At 38.0% G+C, this 20,273-nt stretch overlaps 1 protein-coding gene across 1 annotated transcript in view; it reads right to left on the bottom strand.

The window, feature by feature from the left end:
* Positions 1 to 20,273, bottom strand: part of DOCK4 (dedicator of cytokinesis 4) — a 248,690-nt gene that overhangs the window by 110,108 nt on the left and 118,309 nt on the right. Inside the window, exons 9-12 of the mRNA XM_035544267.2 lie at positions 17,267 to 17,348; positions 16,570 to 16,630; positions 14,780 to 14,912; positions 13,206 to 13,294 (exon numbers count right to left, since the gene is read on the bottom strand). Coding sequence (XP_035400160.1) covers positions 13,206 to 13,294; positions 14,780 to 14,912; positions 16,570 to 16,630; positions 17,267 to 17,348 — 365 coding nt within the window. The remainder of the gene's footprint in view (positions 1 to 13,205; positions 13,295 to 14,779; positions 14,913 to 16,569; positions 16,631 to 17,266; positions 17,349 to 20,273) is intronic.

Raw genomic sequence — 20,273 nt, 5'->3', positions numbered from 1 at the left:
AATTATGCAGACACACCACAGAGCCATTCAGATTTTTATAACACTGCCTGCACATTCAATTGAAGAGAAGAGGAACTTGCTCAGACACACCACAAAACAAAGTGAAATGAGGAGGCACCGACTAGTTTAAAGAAACCACCTTCCTCACCAAAATATTAGCAGAATTTTGTGTATCTCTGTAATGGCTAGAGAGCCACTGAACTCAATTTGCAAGAAATTATAGCTATCTCTAGGGAGAAGGAGGGAAGGGGGGAAATAAGATTACTGCTCTGAGAAAGGAAGGTTTCATCACCAGACAGTAATGAGACAGAGTCAAGGTGGAGCGGGCTTCCAATTTGGTCTGTAGCCAATCTGGGGGTGATGGAGAAGATACTCAAAGAAAAGGAATGCAATGAAAATAATAAAGGTACTCTTTTTGTATAAGAAAATAGAAAGATAATTGATTAACTTTTCTCTTATGAAAACATGAATGCTTTTTCTGTCTTATAACAAAATTAATATCCTTCAGTTTCAATTAATTCCACTCTGATGATGTATGTCAATACCATTTTTTCTCATGTAAGTTCCTTCATTAGACTATAAAATTATCAGTCAACTCTAATGAGTTCAGCTTCAAAAAATTAAAAAAAAATTTAAAAAATTGAGCATTCCTGCTGGAACAGCTGTACGTGGACAAAGCGAAATAGAAAACTGTAAAATGCCACCACATGTGGCATCTGATGGTGGCTGATATGATCATTGAAGCATTTCTGAGACCTAGAATCTATCCAAAACTTCGCAACTATACATTTTCCATTTCTAGAACATTTGGAGCTAAAATATGAAAATAAAAATGATGAACCAGTCTCTAAATGACTGGCATACTTTCCTTAATTAAGTACACGGTCTAGCTTTGTCCCCTTCGAAAAAAATCCGATTACTTACCTCATGTTTGAAGTACCTCCTTCATAATTAAAACCTATTGTGTTAATCATCGTTCTTCATGTACTCCAGTTTTGAAAATATTGCTACAAAACTACATGTGCTACTGCAAACAGATCTGCTTTTACTTCTTATGTAAATGGTAGAGATTTCTCACAGCTAACTTGTACTATAGTTCACCATGGATGATTTTTATCATTCAGATGACAGAGAATACGGAAAATTGACAAGCTGCTGAATAAGCATCCTGTATTTCTGTTAGATACGTGATTTTAGCTTAAGGCAGCTTTTATACTGCATTATTGATTTCTGCAATTAGTTATAACAAAAGGCAACTGTTCATTATACTTACACATCACTTATTTGCATTTGAGCTTCTGGAGGAGGGGAAAGCATCTACATTCAGCTTCTATCTACTGGCAACAGAGCATCCTAGATCATATTAAGAAGAAAATGCCTAGCAGCTGCTCAGGAAGCTGACAGAAAACAACAAACAAACAAACAAAACAACCCCCCTTCCTCCCCAAAACCAAACCAAAACAGAGAGAATATTATTCAGAAATGTTTGTATTTTAAGAAAGGTAATAAAATAAGGCATCTGTCCAAATAAAGCTGCCTAAGGGTGTTAAAAATATTCTGAAAGCATACAGGTGTTCACATTTCTCATAGTATTTAAAATGCCCAAAATACAACTGTAAAGATAAAACCAGTAGATTTTCATATTATAATTGGTGAACAAAATCTTTTATTAGTTCATTGTGATATGGGAAAAATAATTGTATATATCTTGTGAAATTTGGTCACAGCAAAATCTGTGTAGTAAATCCCACAAATTACAGTCTGGGAACAGAGAGAAAAAGAGAGGTAAATTCAATCCCTGCAGGCCTTGTTAAAGGTTGGATTGTGGTTATTCTGAACGAGCAAACTCCAAACTCTTACTCCTTCCCTCAACTTTACATTCTTTTTTTTTGGCTCAGTAGATAAGAACGCAAGAAAAACAGCCTTTGCAAGATTTTTATAACTTTCTTGAGGGTCACAAATTAAATGAACTCTTGTACCTAAGACCTTTGTCAGAAAGGCCATCAAGAGAGGAGGATTTTTGCTCCCTCACACTTTTTTTTTTTTTTAATTCACATGAAAAATAAGTGCATAAATGGAAATAGCATTATATTATCACAGGAAAACTGGCTTGGAATTTCTTCACAGGGAAGATTGCAATACCTCAAGTATTTCTTGCCAGAATCACCATAAGATGAAGGCTACAGGACCAGAAGGCTAAGTGACTGTTCTAGTCTAATCTCCTTATACAGGCAACTGGGTAATGACTATTGTAGTCTAATCTCCTTATACAAGCAACAAAGATCTCAGCAATAATTTCTCCAGTTCTTACCTGGGTAAGCCCATTAATGCCCTTTTTCTATTAACAATGCATATAGCATGCCAATTCCCATTGCCACATTATATTGTTATATTGCAAAAGCAAATCATTTTGTTCAAAAAAATTAAAATTACACTTTTACACAGCTTTGTTAGAATACTAGGCTGTGCACAAAACAGACAATTTGACAATTTTCAGTGTATTATATTGCTTTCATTGCAAATAATATACAAAAGGTTCTAGGAAAACACCTGTTTTTTCCTTCACGAAGTGCAGCTCCGTCACGCAAACAACTTTCATGCAACTGCATGAGAAATTTAGGTACATGGCATGTTTCAAATTAAGAAACAGTCAACATTTGACTGAGACCTCTAGAAAGTGTTAAAAACTTTTAAAACCGTAAAAGCCCAGGTAATGTTAGCAATGAATTCGTAACTATAACCCTTGGAGGAGATAATATCTTGCATGAACATTCATTAAATTTATCACCTGAAGCTGTGTTTAGACGTATTATTCTTTCAGTATATAAAGTTAAGAAAGTCAATAATGCTATATAATAGTAATAAGCAGAGTAATTTTTTGGAAACAGCTTAGAAAAAACTCAGTAATAAGACACAACCCAGTGCACAGATGGAAATACAAGCCAGCTACACCCGTTATGTAGACTTATCTAGGAATTTCAGGGTGCCAGACCAATCACATGCATAATTGCAGTATTGAGATGAACAGCAAGTCATTAGTTTTTTGTGTGTGTCACTGCATTGCAGAATAGCACATTTTTCATTCTTCTCTAAAAACAAGCCTTTCTGCAACATCTGAGAATACGGTTTGAATTTAACTTTATTAAATTGTTCATTTCCAGCACAGTATATAAGTCATGCTGTATGAAGGACACTTATGGATGACTACACCAAAAATCTATCTTGAACCTGACTTTTGAAGTCCTTTTGGTAAAACAAGAACCTTCAAAGAACAACAACACAAGCTTGGACTCCCATGTAAATATAGAAAATTATTTCTGAGTGGTTTGTGAGTCCACCATTTTTATGGATTAATATCCCAAAACTACCATAGTTAATACTACATGCTACATTAGGTTACAAACATTAAAGATTTGTTTACTCCTGAATTTGGAAAAAGGGTTTAACAGTAGATAGTTGAACAGTATCATCCATCCTGAAAAACATAACTAGAAAAGTAAGGTTCTACAAATCCTCGTCTAAAAACCTGCTCTAAACATGGCTTGTCATTCAGGGACAAATGATCCTGAGCAACAACTTGTGCGCAAATTCTGTGTATTATTTAATCTTTCAGGTTTAGCATTTGTTGAGAGCAAAAAAGAATGCTTTAATTCATTGTGTACTTACAGTGAAGCACATAAGACTGCTGTTCTTATTTTAAATGTATTTCAAATAGCAGCCTTCAGTGACAACTAATTCTTAAACACATCAAAATAGAATACACATAATCTCCTTGTCACAAAATTTAACAAAAGATTAAAACTGGCAGATTAATAAATTGTCATAGAACTAAAGTAATTAAACAAATGCACTTGCTGTTTAAATGTTAGTGATGTGCAGCTACAGAAAACATTTCAGAGCACTGCTGACACATCCATGCACTCTGCAGAGAACAGACAAATGCCAGAGAGCTGCTGTTCTCAGCTGTGCACAGATGCAGGGCACAGCTTGACATGATGAATCATAAGCTCAGGAGTTACCTAGAAGTTATGTACTTTGTTCTGTTCCTTCTTCTCCATCAGGTTCATGTTACCAGTCCTGCCCTCATTCCTCCTCATTTTCCATTAGCCATTACTATACCCGTCTCTCCACCATGAGCCTACACCTTCTTGTTGTGGCCAGCAGCTGCTCCCAGCAGGGAATGAACGCGTTGTTTCCCATCTGACATTACACACATCGACTCACAGGAAGAAGGTTTCTTTGCAACAGCTCCAAGGGGGCTAAGGTTGGACCCCTACTGCTGGGCTACTGTCATGTAAACAGAGCTGCACTACTTCTTGTATGCAGAAAATACTGTGTGTATGTTACTACAGCTCTGTTCACAGAAATATTAATTCTATAAATTATTATGCTGAGCTACCAATTCCCTGCTACACTTCATCTCTTGTAGCTTTTCATCATACAAAGTGTGAAAAAATGATGTTCCTGATGGAGCCTCTGCAGTTTCACCACTGGAAGATATATACTAACTCTAAAAGGTTTCCCCTCTGAATCAAGTAATTTATAAGCCAAAGCTTACCTTTGATGAAAAAGGAGATGAAACAGCCAAAGTATATTGTTTTCCACCTGCTTTTTTTTAAATCTCTCAGTATTTCATAGAATCATAGAATCATAGAATATCCCGAGTTGGAAGGCACCCACAAGGATCAAGTCCAACTCCTGGCACCGCACAGGTCTGCCCAAAAGTTTAGACCATGTGACTAAGTGCACAGTCCAATCTCTCCTTAAATTCAGACAGGCTTGGTGCAGTGATTACTTCACTGAGGAGCCTGTTCCAGTGTGCAACCACCCTCTCGGTGAAGAACCTCTTCCTGATGTCCAGCCTAAATTTCCCCTGCCTCAGCTTAACACCGTTCCCACGGGTCCTGTCACTGGCGGTAACAGAGAATAGGTCACCTGCCTCTCCACTCCCTCTCGCGAGGAAGTTGTAGACCACAATGAGGTCCCCCCTCAGCCTCCTCTTCTCCAGGCTGAACAGGCCCAGTGACCTCAGCCGCTCCTCATACGTCTTCCCCTCTAGGCCCTTCACCATCTTCGTCGCCCTCCTCTGGACACTCTCCAACAGTTCAATGTCCTTTTTGTACTGTGGTGCCCAGAACTGCACACAGTACTCGAGGTGAGGCCGCACCAGCGCAGAGTAGAGCAGGACAATCACCTCCCTCGACCGACTAGCAATGCTGTGCTTGATGCACCCCAGGATACGGTTGGCCCTCCTGGCTGCCAGGGCACACTGCTGGCTCATATTCAACTTGCTGTCAACCACAACCCCGTAACCATGGAGAAAAGAGATTATTAAACTGTCAAAAAGTTGCTGAATGCAGAGAGAGAGAGAGGTGAAGGAAGATATAATGCCCCAGGGCACATACTTCTGTTTCTACCTAAATGCCTCCACTGCCATACTCGTCTCAGAGCTTGCATCTTGTCATATGGGCTCATGCCCTGGGCTGGTTTGCCTCATGGTTTGCATTCTCTAACCAAGTCTTCAATGACCACTGAGCTACCCTGAGTTTCAGTACCAACTGACGTTATACTTGGGAACAATAGTTCTCCAAAATGATGAATGTTTGCTTTATGAAACTTACTTTGGTCTGGTTGAATTAAAATAGTAGCAATGTAGTGAGATTTGCCTTTGAATGAGCAACCTTCCTGCTCTTCAAAACAGTTAGTTCCCACGAAACCAGAAGCTGTTTTTCCTTTGAGCTGGGGTCAGACCACATGACCTCCTGAGGTCCCTCCCAACCTAACTTACTGTATGATTTGATGAGTAACTTTCCCCTCTGATGACAGTTTATCCTTCCTTAGAATGGGATTCTTGGCAAACATCTGGTAACAATGCGGGCTTCAAGCCCTCCACACTTCAGTCTGCGCATTAGGCAGTTGACAACTTACTAAGCACCTTTCTTTTATTACGCAGCATCACTTCAGGTATGCCTGCAGATTTTTGCACAGCTGTCATGGGAACATGTTTGCATTTATTAATGACAGTAAAACATTAATTTGAAGAATCTACCTGTGCATCTTTCTGTTTTAAAGAAAACAGAAAACATTTAAATTTGCGGCTGACAGGCTTCGGAACATCTTTTACAAATCAAACCACAACCCGGATTTGCCTGAAGAACAGCCTCCCAACTCAGATCTTGTCTCTGCTATATCTAAAATAACTTATTGTTTCTGCCTACTATGAGATACAGTATAGTAATTTTTGATTTTATTCTTTTTATGATCCAAACTGTATGTAAGAGGGCATACAAGATTTATGTAGACTTTCCAAGAACTGTATTTTGACTCCTATGCAACAGATGAAAAATTAATACTGCTACCATGTTAAAAATCAAAAATTGGAAAGAATCATTCTCAAGCCAGAAGTGGTAAGAGAAATCCCACCATTTTCAATGCGTCTCCTCTACAGTTTAAGGCCCTCCCATCAATTAAAGCTAATGTGTAATTACCGGTGTTTTCAGTGGAGTCACAGAGCAGTTTTGGCTGCACTACCACCATACTGCATTCAGTAAACATGCAATTAGGTTACATCACCCTTGTCTAATTCATCACAGCATTCCAAAATAATGGCACAGGAAAAGACCTTCCCATTACATTTGTTATTTTTGCGGAATCCACACAAGAGTCCAAGGCTACAAAGCAGCTAGATACGCTCGTAATTTCTTACACCAGTAACTTAATCGCTGCAGGATTTGAAAGGATTTTCACCTCCTTTGCTGTAGCAAGTGAAAAGCATGTGTGCCCTTGTCTTATCTCTCCAAAACTACTGCATCAGGCACATGTGGCTTTTTAAGACTTGTTATAAGGGAATCTAAATTGGCATTTACACAGGAGCTTACACTTGGAAATGTCAGGAACATAAAGTAAAAACTGGAGCCAAAATGAATGTCTTGGATCCCCTTAAAGGAAAATAAAGCAATCCAGTCTTTCTTTTCAAAGGAGGGGGAAGAAAGAAGAACTCGCAAGTACATTTAAATAATTTTAACATGCTTTTTATAAGATAATTCATTAGGGAGAATATTCACATATAACACATGACTGAGGTTTAAATCTCTCGTCTATAGGATTTGCTAAGATGACATGAGTACAGATCTCACTTATGAAAATCATGCACTATTCAGCAGGTTTTAGAGCCATTTTCACTCTCCCCATGGTATAATGAATATTTTCTGATTGTATACAAAGCTGAAGAGTTGCTGCAGGGAAGTCTGAGAAGCCAAGTGATTAGCATTCTCACCTGAGACATGTGAGACAGACTGAAAATCCTTTTCCAAATCAGACTATAAACCAAGACATTTCATTTCTTTTTTTGAACAATGTTTCAATCACTGGAGTAAAAAAAAAATTATGGTAAACCCAGTGAATATTTATATATTCCCTGAAATAGCACAAGCACCAGAGCCACAGCAATCAGCTCCAGCATTTTTTTAAGCCTCGTGCTCAGGCAGCTGAATCCAGACCACCCGTATCCCAAGGAAGCAAGTGTCCTGGTTGCGCCCAGCCACCTCCCATTCTCAACTTCAAGCAGTGGCAGAAATCAAAGACACCTTTAGGTATCCACAGGAAGATCTTGCACTTGAGGAGGTTCTTTTGAGATGCTGCTGGCATTTAAGGAGGGATTACAGCAAGGACCATCACTGTTTAGCAGTGTAACTTGCTCACAGTTTTAAGTAGGTGATTTTTGCAGACAAATCTCTCCACCTTCAAACCTCAAAAGACTAATCTAGTCAGTAGACATTCTTTCCATCATGGTGTGCTGTATTAAATAAATTGTGTTTCAACTTTCAAAAGTATAAAGAACTGAGAAAAAAAAAGTAGCACCATAGTCATGAATACAAAGTTATGCATGATAGAAGAATCAGAAGAAAGAAATCCATGCCTCTGTATATGTGTGTACAATCAGAGCTGCATTCACTGACTTTCATTTATTATTTCTGTATAAAACCATACTGAGTGACAAACAGATCTGGCCTTGTTCTTTTGCCCCTTGTCCTAAAACACACTTCAAACCATTTTAAAAATCAACAGGCAGGTTCACTCACGCACAGTAATTCTGTGGGCAAATGAAGCAGCTATTATGTGATCAATAACAGTTTACAATGCACTTTGTGCATTAGTGTCTGCTTTATTAAAGAGAAAAGCAGTCCACATCCAATACTATTTATTTACTGAAGTCCCAAGAAAGGTCCAGAGTATAGCTGCAGTCACACAGTCAAAGAACAACATCTGCAACCGTGACCCACACTGCAAACCCTTCAGAAAAAAATTACATTTGACAGAAGCCCAAGCTCTGATGTGAGAGCAAGAACATTGTCTAGGCTTCACTGTCTAAAATACACTATTACTTATGACTATGCCATCATAGGCAATATTTTTTTTCTGTGAAATTACATATTTCTTTTTGAAACTTTTATATCTGAATTAAAACGTAAGGTTAAACCTGCTTTATTTTTCCAGTTTACTCCAGTTTTTGCATTTTAAAATTCAGACAGCTACAATAAGAACACAACAAACACACAGAAGTTCTGTTTGCTCATGTATTGCAGCCTCAGCACAGCAGCTGTATAAACTGGAATTGCCCGAATCTGAATGAATTGCCTAATGAAGGTAACAGCAAAATGCCAGCCTACAAAAGCATGAAAAGAAGGGGATAAAGGACAATTTGATACGGTGCTTTGAGATAAGCCATGAACCATTTTCTGTATCTGCAGTATATATTTCACTGATGTTTAGCCCTACAGATACAGAAATATAAATGTGTTATTTTCCTTGCAAGATTGGTGTAATTGGGTGTGATCTTTATGTAGGAATATTCATTTTCCACAGATTTTTTTTTGCAATAAAAAAACAAAGTAGCTAGCCTTTAATTCTAATGAAACATATTATAGGAAAAATAGTTTTTAGTCAGCTCCACTCTAGAGATTACTGAAACTTGGTTTGTTTAATAATTAAGAAATCATCTAGATCAAATAGTACTTATTCTACACATAATACACCCCAAAGATAAGAAATAACAATGCTATTAATGCAGCAAAGGCTGTAGTACTTGGCCTTTACGTTCATGGTTTAATCTCTTATATGAGGCAATCAGCCGTTTTCCAGTAAGCTGATACCTGACACCAGCAAGAAAATACCAGTGGTGACTGGAAATTTGATCGACTACCTGCTACAGGGTTTGTTTTGCATGAATTTCCAGCAGAAAACACATTCCAGTTCCCACTCTGGCAAACGATGCCAGCTTATCCACGGGACTGAGTCCTACCGGTCCTGCATCCACTGTGAAGAGGAAAAGGAACAAACATTTGTCCCCTGATCCTTCCTGGGCTGTGGTAAGACATCACTGTCATTTGCCTTTTTTCTATCCTCTTTTTTTAGATGCAAGTTGAGAACAAGATAGAAGAGGATTCTGCACATATAAGAATTGTCATGTGTTAAAGTAGAAAAAGCACATTTTGGGGGACGGGGACTTGAATGTTAAATACAAAACCTATAGTGTGACGATTTTGTGCTTTACATGCAAGACACAAAATGTTTTGAGGTCAGTTTCAGTTTTCCCCAGAAAATTGGAAGATTTTTTTTGCTGAAGAATAATTTGAATTCACTGATAAAACTATTTCAGCAGTGGGTGATACCCATTTGTGGAAACTAAAACTGTGTGTGAAAATCTGCTGAGCTGGAAGAAACTGTACAGGACAGAATGTTAAGAGGGAACAAGGCCAGAACAGAGACAATAGTCTGATGAATTTTTGCTGTTGTGTGTTGATTGTGTTTCATTTCTTAAGTGTTTTTAACGTGATTTGATAAGGAAGTGGGATATAAACCAAAAATTCAAGTTTTCCTATGTTTGGTTCATACCTACAATGTTCCTGAGAGAGAAAAAAGACCTGTGTTTCTGTAATGCAAGATTTTCCCCTTCTTCCCATTTTTTGACAGCTACAAAATGGCAAACGAGGCTAGTGGGTCATCAGAACCAGCCGTTCAATACTACAACAGACAAAGACAGCAGAGAAAAAATACAAACCAGTGTAACAACAGTATTTTCCATGAGGTGTCAGCAGAAGTATCTGAACATATTGCTGAAGCCTTGCAAGTGCTTTTTCAGGCTGCTAAGCAGTTGCAGTGGAACAAATTTCATGTATGCAATGTAAATAACCTTTCATGGTTTATCTTTTAGTTCCTCAGTACTCAAAGTGACATTACTGCTCATATCCTCTTTCCTTCTCCAGCCTTTACATCCGCTACTCCCTCTGTTTCCTTCCCCTGACTGCCCTTTTTCAAAGTGTAAGTGGTATTGCGTTTCCCAGCTTTAGTTTCCAGCACCTGTAACCTGGAAAAAGTTCATGTCCCACATGTATTTCATGCTGATAGGCACATAATTAAGAGTATTCAAATTTACTGAACGTCTCCTAGGACAAGCGGGTATTTAGTGGTGAACTCTTATTTCACGAGAATGGAATAAGATAAGGGATTATATCACAGAGTAAGCAGGTATTGCTGTACAAAAGGGCATAAATGCTTTTAAAAAGACGATTTTTAATCTCAACACACACTAGATTTTTCCCTTCCCGGTGTATTTCAGATCCTGCCATTAAGACAGTAAAACCACCACTCCCCTACCACGTTTAAGGGTCAGAAGGTACATGACCAGTAGCAAATGATATACCAGTCTGATTTTAAATATGGAAAGAAAAAGGGCACCTCTCCAACACTGAGGTTATTTCTCTGATAAATTTCAAGTTTTCTTTCAGCCCTGTGGACTCAAATGTTTTAATCTAAAAATCCTCCTTTTTCTAGTCTCAAACTGTTTTTATTTCAAGAAAAAATGAGATAAACAGCATGAAAACATAGCCTGAACTTCAGTTTGGTAATTTTATAAACTACTGAAAGGAGTTAACAATTGAAAGCGTGAGACATTCTTGCTTATGTCTAACCATCAGCTTGGCCTATAATTCTAAGGCAATCTTAAATGGACAAACTACATAGCTAAAATTTTACTGAGAAATGGCAAAGATGGGTCTAGTCTGCTCCCCGGAGCATTTTTTACGTTATTCATTTTATTCATTCTTTACATTTTTCTGATTTATTATCATTCAAATACTTAAGAGAAACTAATAATATTTAATTATATACTTTTAATGAAATAGAAATGTTAGCAAAAAAGAAAAAACAGAAAATAGCATAACCCCATAGCTCTTGTGAATGTGTTGTATTTTTAGGAACACTTGGATGAGTGTAAAATGTCACTTTGGATAATATAAAATTTTGATTTTATATTTGTAACATAAAATGAGGATTTACTGCTCACCATTCATTGACATTAGTGTGTCAGCCCGTTCTGGTAAAAGACTGAATTTGGGCACTGTCTTTAATGAAAATGGCTTACATTCACAGACCTACATGTACTTGCATATTCTCCAAGACAAAGAGACTTGTACATAGCAGTATCTACAAGTTACTGCAGCTGTCTGGTGGTTAACATTACCGTGCCACCGGCCTTATGGCTTGAATCGTCCCACTGCACACAAGAATCACTTAGAAGCACACAGCATGCCACAGGAGACTACTTTAGCTGCCTATTCAGAAATTACCGTTTCTTTTTTTTTTATTTATTTTTCAGGTGAGGACATAAATGGACAAGTTAAATGTCTCATAGCAATATTTACACAGAAAACCTTGTTTATAAACACCCAGGCACCTTTTGCAAACTGTGAGATTTGTATTAACGCCAAAAGCCATATACCTATTTAGAAACTGAAATGCATTTATTCTTTATCATACATATTGAATCTTCTATCTGATATTCAGAGAAAGTATTTGAACAAGTCCTGAATTATGTATTTTCAAAATGTTCCATAGCTTTGCAAATCTGACACAAAAGGTATGCCATCATGCAAACAATGTGATTTTTCTGGGATTCCATGTATGCTTCATTTTAGGCCAAATAAGTGTAACTGAAATAGTCATTTTTAAAGTAGCCCAGTGTACACCATAGGAAACAAAAAACGTTGCACAAGAAACAGAAGAGACCACAAAAACAACCCTGAAACCATCAAACACTGTAGCATAACTTTAAAATAACTTGAAACAACAGGAAACACTATGTAGTGGAATTTAGATACCTCTGGTAATAATTTTCCCAGATCATTCTTTTATACCAGCATATATATTCATACATTACAGCTATTATTTATAATAAAAATGTGATCCATATATAATTACTACCTTTTAAATAATTCAGATCACATTTTTCTCTAGACTGATTGTGAAAAGACTAAATTCAACATTATCATTTTTAACAACAAATAAAGTTATCAATTTCTGCATCAACAAACACTGAGCCTACTCTTTCAGCAGAACCTAAGACGAAATGTAAACTGTCGATCATATTCACATTAAGGAAATTAAAAGTGCTTATTTCTGAATTTATTACTGAAGACTTGCTATATAAGCTCCAGCATAGAAAGCGATGTTGAATAATTACTTAATATTAAATGCAGGAACTATCAGAATGACAAAGTCAAATGAATACGGTTATCATATTTAAGAACACTAAACTTAGTAACGTGCTTTTGCATTTTCACTATATTAATTGCATATTAATTGCCCAATATATTTTAAACTTTAAATATATGTATGTATTAGACTTTGTATTATAACATTATAAGATTAGAATGGTTATATACATATATACAACCTCAGCCCTGATAAATACCACGAGCTTTTCTATGTGCTTCTCAGTCATCCACTAAAGACTGTTGAACATATATTTTCAAAATAAACTCCAACATCTCATTTGGGTTAAGAAACCATCTCACAATAACAAAGGTCAGTCATCTCCCATTTCCTAAGTCTCCCAACTGCATTTATTTTGATGACACTTAGTGACACACAGTTGACTATGGAGGACTATTGATAAATTCTTAAACATCAACTTTGCATCTTGCTCAGTTAGCCAGTAGGAATGCAGAGAGCACTGGAAGGTCTGTAGGTCCAAGTCAATTTTTTATGAAGTATAATATATAATTTCAACAATGTTTGTTTTCCTGATAAAAACGTAGATCAGAAGTAGAAATCATCAAGCAATGCAGATCAATAATTTGACCAGCCTTACACATGAACAGAGCCTAAGAATGAAAAAAAAAAAAAAAAAGTTGAAATTTACTCACCTGCATTAGAGCCTGTCAAGTTGTAACGTGCATTCAGCTTTTTAATGATGTTTTCATGGATCTGATACCAGTCACTCTCTGTGTTGCACCTATAAAAATGATAGTTTTCTTAAGTCTGAAATGGGAATACAAGTTTTTCAGACCAACTTCACCACATATCTGTGCACAAATCCTCTTCTGTTCACAGAATTACCTCAACAGGAGCAAATAAAGCCCCATGAAACTGCATGTCTCAATGGAAAGGGTGAGAGCACTCTTACCATTTGAGAAAGGCCTCATGGAAATATCTGCTTCATGTGGCAAAGTGCGGGAGAAAGATAGGAGCAGTTAAGCTCAGGAACTCAACCATGACCAAGTTCATTATCTATATAGATCCATCCTTCAGCTCTAAAACACACAGAAATCTGTCTTGTGACACTCAGGGAGAGACACGGAACTCAGAGCTGTTCTGTACCTGTGCTGTACACTTTGAAGTTATTTAAAATGGAACATGATCTTCAGGAGGTAGACAGTGAAAGGCCAAATTACATTTCAGTATGTATTTAGTAGCTGCTTTTCCACAAGGAAAAATCAGCCACTATTCATGGTTTAGACTGGAATTAGTCTTTGCATAAAATCTGCAATCGACAGGTTTCTTTTTTTTTCTTTTTTAAAGAACAATCAGGTGAAATTTAGAAAATAGAATATAATAAGTGAACTTATAATTTTAACAATTTGTTATCCAACAGCAAACACTTATTTGAATTTAACATCCTGGGAGTCTAAATAAGAACCAGCACACATTTTCACTGCCACACTGGATAGCTTTTCTGCAGCACCAACTTCAGCAGCTCTAATTCAGCACAGCGGGGGAACAGAGGAGAAGAGAAAGGCTGCCTGAAAGCCCACCATGCCTTCCGGACTTGAGTGCTAACCCTGGGAGAGGCAGAACTTCCTCATGTGCATGATAAATGTGTCCCAAGTCTGTGTACTTAGAATAGACAACTCCACAAAACGGTTCTTACTATAATGTCCAAGATCAGCAGGAGATTAAATGCACTGTGTTTCTACAAATAGAAAATTTAAGTTTCTTCCAAATAGTATCTGTCAAAATCCACTATTTAACGAGCCATTCATTTCAAAATCTATTTTTGATTTTTTATTCTCCAGCATTAACTGCCTTTCACACTTTTGCTATTCGCTTCCTATAATAGCTTACCCTGTCTGCTTTTTTCTCTAGTTATAAAGTACTTTCACTAGCTGCCTAAGCAGCACAAGGTGTTTAAACAAGTCTTAAAAGCACTTCATGTTGCCACAAAAAGACAGCTCCAGAAGCACTTACAAGGATGTGATAAATGCTGAAACATACACAAAGATCTAAAAGGATGCAACCTTCATTTTTCATTCTATAAGCACGTAGAACTAGCCACACTTTCTAAACCGTGACAAAGAAAAAAAAAGAAATTAGCTACTACTCTCTTTTGGAATAGAAAAGAGCTACAGCTATTTATTCACATTTGCACTTAAAACCACTGTTTTTGACGTAAACCTACCCTAAGATACTTCTAAGAAAAAAAAAACAAAACATTCCTTACATGTATACTTTTAAGACGAGGTCATCCTTTGAATCTCCTGCCAGCAAATCTGCAATACTGAGGACTGCGCAGCCAAAGGGCCGTCTGTATTGTACGTTGCAGGCATTTTTCTTTTCTCCAGCTCCCATTCGTCCTGCCAAACAAAATACACATTTGATGCATAATCCCTGGAACTGTGTCCCTTAAAACCACAGACGGGAGGCAGAGAGCAATCCATTTCCGTATGGTGACAGGTCACAGCAGACGATGCCAAGTGTACTCTCTGCGAATCTGGTCCATCTTTCTCTATAGTACGTTAGGATAACAAATGGTCCAGGAAGCCCACTAAAGATGTGGTGATCTTGTAAGGGCTCAGACCAGAGGCACTGCTCATCCTTGTATGACCTCCAGTCTCCAAACAACTCTTTCTGATGCCCAGTGACAGTACTACTCGAGACACCACCAAATTAAATTTAAAGCTCAGACATGACAGAGTGTTCAACATTTGCTGTCCAATAACAATTATTTTACCGTGGTTGCTGTTATTTGTGATTTATATGAGAGGTCTTGTGATTGAGCCACTGCAATTTAGAAATCAAATACTGACTCCAAACAGGCAACTAGCTAGCAAGGGGATAACTGACCAGCTACAGAAATCAAGAAGAATAAAACTCTGGCAGGAAAGATGACGAAGAGCAGGAGAACAAATTACGATACGGAAAAAAGGCAGCCAAGGAAAAGAGAATTGAAACAAAATATTTTTCTATTTGATTTAAATACAATTCATCAATCTTCTCCCTATGTTTCTAGTACATGAAACTGCCCTCTTTCAAAGCATTTTATTCAATTGTGTCCTGACAGCTATGTATGTATCTCTTTCCCACCAAGTCTTAACTTCTGACAAGAAAAGCCTCTGGCTGCAGATGCGGCAGGGCAATGCCTCCTCTGAATTAGAATTTGATATTCTAATGAAACACTAGAACAGCACGAAAATGCAAAGAAAAGTTATCCATCAAAGTTGTAAAATAATGCTTACTTTGTAACAAGTTGTTTCTGAACTCAGCACATGTTAGAGAGACTATATTTAAAAGCAAAATACCTTGTAAAAATAGGGAGATGTATTTAGTACTTCATTGACGTAGCTATGGAGACCATTTACAAAACAAAACAAAACAACAACAAAAAAAATCACATCTAAGAAGTCAGAAGCAGACCCAAAGACTCTTGCTTCAAATCGGTACAACCCAGAGGATAACTTCTTAAAATACGTATGTAACACATGCTTTTCATCTCTTCAGCTTTGTTTTGGAGGACACGATATCTGCCTATATCATTACAAGACTTCCTCCACTGCCTTCCCTCTCTCCCTTTTTAAAGGGATCAGAGAGAAAACAAAATTCATCTGAACAAGTTCAGATATACTTCAGATATTATACGCTAAGTAAGTACGTTACATTTCTAGGCAAGTTCTCCAGTGAACAAAAGATGTTTGAAATTGCTCTCTTTGGGACAAGAGTGGACTCCCCAGCAACAACTCCATCACCTTAAGACAGTTCATATGACACCTTCATTTTGTTTTGCAGTAGTAACAAAACATCTTGCACCTAAACTCAGCAGTACACTTGAAATATAACACAAAAGAATGCTGAGAAATCCAAGGCAAATCCCATCAGAAGAGAGGCATTTTCTTTACCAAATTTATTCAAAGGCCTAGCTAATGTAACGGAACCCAAAGCTGACATCAAGCAGTTTTATTCACTGCTGTGTATCTACCAAATGTCAGATTACTACTCACAGACAATTATACCTACCTATTCGGATAATGTGCACAGTGATATAGATGTCCTTCCTGAGTTCACTGCTACCCAAATCCTGCAAGAGAGCAGAACCTCATTATTTCTGACTCTGATTAAAATGTGACATTTTAAAAGATCTTTACACATTGCTTTTGCTGCCAGCAAAAGTGATAAATGAACAGTGAGTTCATTTATACGGAATTAACAAATTATCCATTTAACACTCTAAATTGGTGGTCATGCACTTAAAATGACTGTCCTACAATATCATGGGCTAGAATATGCTGTAAAGCAGCATAATTGGACAGTGGGAGGACAGAAAAGACTCGCTGTGTGCCTTGAACAGCAATGATGCCTTTGTGCAGTTCCTTATGTCCTGAAAGTACAAAGAGCACTGCACAAACCATCTTTTGGCTGTAAAATGCAAAAGCATAAAAACTGATTAGTTCTTGTTGCACGGAGAAAGACTGCTATATATGGAAGTATACATATATATATACAACATATGGAAGTTTAGATATGAGTGACCACATATTGCCAGAAAACATTCAGCTTGGGATTTCAGTAATACCCTTTAACCAGGCTTTAGAATTTATATTCATAACAATGTAAAAGCGTAGGGAGCACCACTGAGTCAACCACAGAATAATTTAATCCAACTACTATTTTCAATACACAGCACAAAAAAAGATTAAGAATAGGAATAACTCACCACAAAAAGAGAACAGTGTCTTTCAGGCTTTTCTGGACATTTTGGCAAACCATTCCTATTCAGTCTTAAAAAGAATCTTTCACTGTAAGAAAACAAATATGACAAATATGTTGAACAACATTACAGTAAACTAGATCTCACATTGATCTTACATCTAGAATATGTAATCTTCCACAAGATATAAAAGAATGAAATTATTTCCTTTTAAAAGCCTCAGATGTAACAAGAAATAAAGAAAGAGACTAGATAAGGGCCGTGATTTACTTAATGATCTAACAAAATTACTGAAAACTCGATACAAACTAGAAGACTGATTGTAGTTTGGAAGAATGACATTGTATATCCTAGTGCATAGAAAAGCTTAAGCAATAAAATTCTTTTATCCTAGAACTGAAATTAGATGTTTATTATGGTGGTATTGATTCTTGCTAAATAAATGTCAACATTGCCACATTTGTATTCAACCAAAATTCTTTTCAAAAATAAGATGATGATCCCAGGTGACATTTTTCCTACCTAGCCCTATGAAAATTTCATTCTAGACTGCACTGATCTTAGCAGTCTTGTAAGTTCCAGCAAGGCAAACTTCATTTTCAGAATTCTGTTTTGCAATCTGCTGAGGGGTGCTAAGTGGTGTAGCTGATACAAAAACTAATACTGATAGTAGCGAGATACAGAGAATTCTTATTTTAGAGTAGAAGAGGGCAAAAGAACCCACTGAAAGAGAAATTACTCTGAAAAATTCCTATTTGATAATAGGTTCATTATGGACGATCTCTTGGCTATTCACACATGGGAATATCACTAATATTTCTGCAGTGAGAGACAGGGAAAGTAGAAGCAAGGATGTCAGAAATGGTAAGCTGTGCAGAAGTGTTACATACGTTACTTTCACCCCTTTTGCCCCCATCCCTAGCTGGCCAGACAGCTGAGTCTGGATGCCCTGTAATGTTCCAAGTAAAAAAAAAAAAAAAAAAAATGCAGATTGAGTTTATTGCAACTGGGCTTTTTCACCTCTTCTGCATATTCCAGAGGCCAAACATGCTATACCACTGCTCTATACCATCCACAGCTTTTCAAAGTGCAGCTGGAAAATCACTAGGAATATGTTGGATTAGATCCAACTCAATAGAGACTAATGAAATCTTTATTGCACCAGCGTTTGCCGTGTACAAAATCCGTATTGATCAATGACAGAATCAGAGCCATTCACATTGCAAAGGACCTCAAAAGGCCTCTGAGTCCAACCTCCTGCTCAAAGCTGTGTCAGCTCTAAGGTCAGATCAGTTTGCTCAGAGCAGCATCCAGCTGGGTCTTGAAAACCTCCAGTGATGGAGGCTGTAAACCTCTCTGGACAACCTGTCCCATGCCTGACTGTCCTCAAATTTTTCTTACAGTCTGACAGAGCCTCTCTTTTTTCAACTAAATCCATTGATGTTACTGACCACCTTGTAGGTCCAAGCAGGTGCCTGGAAGCTCCCTCTGAAACCACCTCTCCCCCAGGCTGAACAACCCTCAGCCTGCCTTCACAGGGCTCCTGCCCGCGACCGACCTGGGCCCTTGTGCTGAAGCGACTTGTTGTGCTGGAGCACCCACAAGCAGTGTAAGCACCACTGAGCAGAAGGGGACAATCACTTCCCTTGCACAACTGGCTACATTATGTTGTTATAGCCCAGGATGTTGCTACCTTCAAGAGCACATTTCTTAACAGCTATGTCTGGAGAATACTTTGTTTTATGCATGCCAACTACCCAGTGCTGAACCTACAATATGGGTGAGCGCTGGGTCCTGCACTTTGGTCACAACAACCCCATGCAGTGCTACAGGCTTGGGGCAGAGTGGCTCAGGGGAGAGTGGCTCGAAAGCTGTGCAGAGAAAAAGGATCTGGGGGTGCTAATCTATGCTCACCTGAACATGAGCCGGCAGTGTGCCCAGGCAGCCAAGAAGGCCAATGACATCTTGGCTTGTATCAGGAATCGTGTGGCCAGCAGGACCAGGGAGGTGATCGCCCCCTTGTACTCTGCTCTGGTGAGGCTGCACCTTGAGTGCTGTGTTCAGCTTTGGGCCTCTCAGTACAAGAAGGACATCGAGGCCCTGGAGCCCCAGGGAAAGGCTACGAAGCTGGTGAAGGGCCTGGAACACAAGTCCTGTGAGGAGAGGCTGAGGGAACTGGGGTTGTTTGGTCTGGAGAAGAGGAGGCTCAGGGGAGACCTCATTGCTCTCTACAACTGCCTGAAAGGAAGCTGTGGGGAGCTGGGGGTCGGCCTCTTCTCGCAGATAACTAGTGATAGGACCAGAGGGAATGGCCTCAAGTTGTGCCAGGGGACGTTTAGGTTGGAAATTAGGACAAATTTCTTCTCAGAAGAGCAGTCAGGCATTGGAACGGGTTGCCCAGGGAGGTGGTGGCGTCACCATCCCTGGGGGTGTTCAAGGAAAGGTTGGACGTGGTGCTTAGGGACATGGTTTAGTGGGTGACATTGGTAGTAGAGGGTAGTAGAGGGATGGTTGGACCAGATGATCTTGGAGGTCTCTCCCAAACTTAATGATTCCATGATTCTATGATTCTACAAATGCTTAGACTTGTGAACATTTAAAAACATTTGTGCCATCCTCAGCTACACAGCTTTTTTTAATCAGACAGCAAAAAAGGCAGAACCTAAGAATAGTAGAGTTGAACTCAAATACCTCAAAGCACATGAAATGTATTTTCTCAGAAACACTCATGTTTTATGATACAGCCACTTTCTGCAGCTTACGTCTCCATGGAAACTTTAAAACTGAGTTTTAAAGAATGTTTACATGGATATATTTTTAAAGAGAAACAAATTGGTATTTTGCTGTTGATTTTAAAATGTTATTAAAATAAGTCTGTCATTTCATTTACATTTAGTCCATTTGTGATAGCAGAAAATACAGTAAAAAAGTACAATGTTTGGCTTATAGATCTCACACAAAGATATTGCTCACTGAACAAGAATTATTATTTTTATTATCAACCAGTTAAAGC

Source organism: Cygnus atratus, chromosome 1 (genome assembly GCF_013377495.2).
Source record: "Cygnus atratus isolate AKBS03 ecotype Queensland, Australia chromosome 1, CAtr_DNAZoo_HiC_assembly, whole genome shotgun sequence".
Classification (NCBI taxonomy): domain Eukaryota; kingdom Metazoa; phylum Chordata; class Aves; order Anseriformes; family Anatidae; genus Cygnus; species Cygnus atratus.
This window is presented reverse-complemented; position numbering and strand designations above follow the sequence as displayed.